Below are 5,202 nucleotides of genomic sequence, written 5' to 3'. Positions count from 1 at the left end.
CTGGAAGCTTCTTGCACAAGAACTGTTTTGCGGAAGAGTTCTAGCGCAAAAAGTCTTCCACAAGAGCATGTCTACACTGGCATGTGCTTTTGCACAAGAGCATCTGTGGCAGTGTGGACGCTCTCTTGCACAAGAAAGCTCTGATGGCCATTTTAGCCATAGGGGTTTCTTGCACAAGAAATTCAAGTTGCCTGTCTACACTGCCGTTATGTGCAAGAGAGTTTATTCCTCATGGGGAGAGGAAAAATTCTTCTGGAAGAAGCCCTGTTTTCTGAGGCTGTACTGTAAATTTACTTGCTCAAGACCGTGCGTGCAGTGTAGACACCCGGCAAGTTTTTGGCAAGAACAGCTGTTCTTGAGCAAGAAGCCGCCAGTTTAGATGTAGCCTAAGTTCCATTATTTTATTTTGTGCTCCTCTGTTTGGGAAATGTTCCCTGTTTGTCTGTTTGAATACAGTAAGTTCCATTATTTTATTTTGTGCTCCGCTAGGATACACCCCCTTTTTTGACTTGCCTGTAAACTAAATAGTCCCAGAAATGCAGGAATTATTGGTGCATGGAATACCTTCCAAGATAGCATTGACATTAGCATAATCCATTTTTCTTCATGATGAAAATGAAAATGTTTCAATCTGTGAAGAGTGACCGATCTGATTAAACCATGAAAACAGACTTCTATTGTGATTTTAGAGTCTGATATTAACATTGTTTCTCCACCTAGGAAATTGTACTGCAACCATCACCCTAGACCCTGGGCACATGCAGAAAATCAGCGGAACATACAATACATGGAGGAGACATCGTTATTCTTGAGAGGTACAAAACTTCTGCCTTATCCCATGTCAGATTCCAACATAAGTGACTTCACCAACCCCTCCACCTTCATCCTGCTGGGCATTCCTGGCCTAGAGATGGCCCATGTCTGGATCGCCATCCCCTTCTGTGCCGTGTACGCCATCGCCATCTTGGGGAACCTCACCATCCTGTTCATTGTGAAGACAGAGAGAAGCCTCCATGAGCCCATGTACTATTTCGTCTGCATGCTGGCCATCAGCGATCTTGTCCTGTCCACATCCATCCTACCCAAAATACTGAGCATCTTCTGGTTCAATTCCAGGGAGATAAATTTCACAACTTGTCTCACCCAAATGTACTTCATTCATTGCTTCACAGTGATGGGGTCTGGGATTTTTGTGGCCATGGCTTATGATCGCTACGTGGCCATCTGCCATCCCCTGAGACATTCCACCATCCTGACAAACTGGGTGGTGGCCAAGCTTGGCCTGGTCGTGGTGCTGCGCAGCATAATACTCATTCTGCCCCATCCCTTGCTGGCAAGGCAGTGGCCGTATTGCAGAACCAACATCATCCCCCACTCGTACTGCGAGCACATGTCTGTGGTGAAGCTGGCCTGTGCCGACATCCGTGTCAGTAGTTACTACGGCCTCTCTGTCGCATTCCTGGTAATTGGTGCGGACGTGTTTTTTATCACTGTGTCCTATACCCAGATCCTCAGGGCCATCTTCAGACTCTCCACCAAGGACGCCCGGCTCAAGACTTTTGGGACCTGCAGCTCCCACCTCTGTGTCATTTTAGCTTCTTATATCCCTGCTCTCTTCTCCTTCCTCACACACCGATTTGGCCAAAATGTGCCCCTGTATTTCCATGTTCTTTTCGCCAACGTGTACATCCTGGTGCCCCCCATGCTAAACCCCATCATCTATGGCATGAGGACCAAACAGATCCGGGACAGGCTGCTCCACCTCTTTACTGATAAAGGCAACTAAAGTATTCTTCTTATCTTGGGATATCAGACTGATCTGCACAGTTAGCCAACTTGGCTCTCTCTCCTGAATCACTTAATGGATGATCGGAGAGACAATAAACCCAACACTGACCTGATTGTTCTGGGCCAGCAGGACAAACTGAGGAACGTACACTTCACTGGGCTGCCTCCTTTCTAATTATAGACCCCCCCAAAAAAACCCTTTGCCCCATCCCGTCTCCTAAGGTTGCTTCCTTGCTCTGTTCCTTCTGTGTAAAGCCCCATCCATGTCCCTTGCTCTTCTCTTCTCCTTCCCTGTTGCTCATTTAGTTTTGTTTAGCTCGCCTCCCACTAGCTTCCAGGGAGGCATTTCAACTTCATCACAGCTGCTCCTGCTCAGGCTCTTGAACATGTTAGTTGTTGGTAAATAATTTAGCAGTTAGCTGCCAGGAAGACTGTCTATAATCCCTAAAAAAAGAATTGAAATTAAATAAATAAGAGGTCCACTAATCTGTACTATTAGTATGATCTGACATCTTGTGACAAGTCATTTAAAGACACTGGTTACGTATAGTATTTGAGGCTATATCTTCACTGTATATTTTTCTGGGATATCTCTGGTATCCCAGAAAAAAACCACCACATCCAGGGAATGTATGTGCTCTTCCATTTGCTTTTTTTGCAGAAGTGCAAACGTGCTCTTTCGGAAGCCCTACCTTCCTCATTCCATGAGAAAGAAGGGATCTTTCTAAAGAAGGGGATTTTCCAAAATTTGGCCCAGTGTAGATGGGCCAAGTTTGGAAAAGCCTTTTAGAAAAAAAATTGAAAAAAGCTATGCAAAATGTGGAGCGCATTTTGGGTAGCTTTTTCTGACAAAAAAACCCAACCCTGCAGTCTACACCTGCAGGATGAAGGAGGAGGGGTTGTTGGAGACACTTGTGTTGGAATGTGACAAGGTTTTGGGAAGAAGTTCTCCAACTCCAAGGCAGAATGGTCTCTGATTGTACCGTACCTTCCCCTGACTTCCTTAAGTGCTCAGACCCTAGGACGATGGTTGCGGTGCAGATGCCTGCAATTAGAGGAAATGTGAATATGAGACAAGCAAACAAAGAAAAAACACCTTTGAAAGCCAGAAAGAAATACCTCGGAACGTCTTCCTATGGGGTAATCCCAGGCTCTTTAGCACTCCCTTCAGAATGACCTTGGAAACAAACTGTAATTTCTTAATAGGGGATCTTCAGTCTCAAACACATGTGCTCAGAACCTCCTGCTTTTTCTAAGGACACAGGAGTCAGATCGTAGTCTTAAAAAAGTGATTTTATTAACAAAATAAAGAAGGCACATCTGGTAATGTGTATTCGCTTGCTAGGCATTACAGAGCAACTAAAAAAGGACTAAAGCACAGGGAATTGCTTCCCTGGGATTCAGTTTCAGTTCCAGTGTACAGGGGAGTTAGAACAGGGGCCAACTCAGAAGGGGAAAATCCAGTGCTGGGGAGCACAGGAAGATGTCGGAGGAAGCTGTGTCCCTGACCTCCCAGACAGGAGCAGTCACACAACCGACTTCTCAGGCACAGGGAGTGGGGTGACCCAGAAGATGAAAAATATAGATTAGAGAAATACACACTTGGACTGTTACGGAGATGGACGTAGGGGACAGACGTGTTGAGAGTCTCTGCATTAGGTTAGGAGGGGTAAAAAACAAGGGTGATGACAAGTTAGGAATCTATTTTAGACCATTGAACCAGGAAGAGGAGGTGGATGTGTCTTTTTTTAAAAACAATTAACATAATCATGTGAAGCACAGAACTTGGTGGTGAGCGGGGACTTCTACTGCCTGGACATCTGTTGGGAAAGTAACACAGCAGGGCACAGATTGTCCAACATGTTCTTGGGATGCATTGGGACATCGTTTGTTTCAGAACGTGGAGAAAGCTACTATGGGACAACTGTTCTAGGATTGATTTTAACAAGTAGAGAGGAACTAGTGACAATTTGAAAGGGGAAGGCAACTTGGGTGAAAGTGACCATGAAATCCTAGAGTTCATGATTCTAAAGAACGGTAGAAGAGAGAATAGCAAAAAGACAATAGATTTCAGGAAGGCAGATGTTAGTAAACCCAGAGAGCTGGTAAGTAAAATCCCATGGTCAAGCAAGATGAAGAGGAAATCCAATTGAAGTCAGTAGGGAGTTTTTCCAAGGGCCATTTATAAAGGCATCAGAGCAAACTTCCATTGAAAAGAAAAGATAGGAAGTCTGGCAAGAGACCACTCTGGCTTAACCAGCAGTCCTTGAATGATCTAAAAATCACAAAGGAGTCCTATAAAAAGTGGAAACTAGGTCAAGTTACAACGGAATAACATAAACAAATCACAGATGTGTGGGGGCAAGATTAGAAAGGGGAAGATGTAAATCAGGACAATCTAACTAGAGACATATTATATACAAATATATTTAAAGCACAAGGAAAACCAAGGGATGCGTGGGCCCATTGCTGAGTGAAGGGGAAAAACAATAATATGAAATGTGGAAATGGCAGTTGTGAATGCTGGAGAAAAGGAAGTGGGTTCAGAAGTTAAAAAAGAAAAGAAAACTTAGATGTCTTCAAGTCACTAGCCCATGATGAAATGCATCCTAGAATACTCAAGGAGCTGCTAGAGGAAGTATCTGAGCCTTTAGCTATCACCTTTGAAAAATCATGGAAGTTGGCAGAGATTCCAGAGGACTGGAAAAGGGCCAATCTAGTGCCCATCTATAAAAAGGGAAATAAGAACAACCCAGGAAACTACAGACCAGTTAGTTTAATTTCTGTGCCAGGAAAGATAATGTAGCAAGTAGTTAAGGAAATCATCTGTAAACATCTGGAAGACAATAAGGTGACAGATAACAGCCAGCATGGATTTATAAAGAACAAATCATGTCAAACCAATCCGATAGCTTTCGTTGATAGGATAACGAGTCTTGTGGATAAGGGAGAAGTGGTAGATGTGGTTTACCTAGACACTAGTAAGGCATTCAATATGGTCTTGAATGACCTTCTTATCAATAAGCTAGGCAAATACAACCAGATGGGGCTCTTATAAGGTGGGTGCATAGCTGGCTGACTAACCATTTTCAGAGAGTAGTTTTCAGTGGATCCTAGTTGTGCGGGAAGGGTATAACAAGTGGGGTGCTGCAGAGATCAGTTTAGGGACCATTTCTGTTCAATATCTTCATCAACGACTGAAACAACAGCACAGAGAGAGTGCTATAATGTTTTGGATGATCCCAAGCTGGGAGGGGTGGCAAGTGCTTTGGAGAAGAGTGTCAGAATTCAGAATGATCTGCAGAAACTGGAGAAGCAGGCTGCAGTTAATACATGCATTTTATATTTGACCAAACACAGTGTGTTTTGATAGTTATACTTGGGCTATCTGCTGAGGAACAGACCTGATGCCTC

The 5,202-nt window shown here is 43.9% G+C and overlaps 1 protein-coding gene across 1 annotated transcript; it reads left to right on the top strand.

Moving 5' to 3' along the window:
- The first annotated feature begins 619 nt into the window (after positions 1 to 619).
- On the top strand, positions 620 to 2,039 carry LOC142827785 (olfactory receptor 52E4-like). Its single transcript, XM_075923550.2, has one exon. It carries the CDS (start codon positions 788 to 790, stop codon positions 1,784 to 1,786), a length of 999 nt encoding a protein of 332 aa, XP_075779665.2. The 5' UTR covers positions 620 to 787; the 3' UTR covers positions 1,787 to 2,039.
- The last annotated feature ends 3,163 nt before the right edge of the window (positions 2,040 to 5,202 follow it).

This window comes from Pelodiscus sinensis, chromosome 1, assembly GCF_052426305.1.
Source record: "Pelodiscus sinensis isolate ZL-2025 chromosome 1, ASM5242630v1, whole genome shotgun sequence".
In the NCBI taxonomy this organism is placed as follows: Eukaryota; Metazoa; Chordata; order Testudines; family Trionychidae; genus Pelodiscus; species Pelodiscus sinensis.
This window is presented reverse-complemented; position numbering and strand designations above follow the sequence as displayed.

Excerpts from the sequence above, each read along its gene's own strand:
- LOC142827785 (XM_075923550.2), top strand. The coding sequence starts at position 788 with ATGGAGGAGACATCGTTATTCTTGAGAGGTACAAAACTTCTGCCTTAT.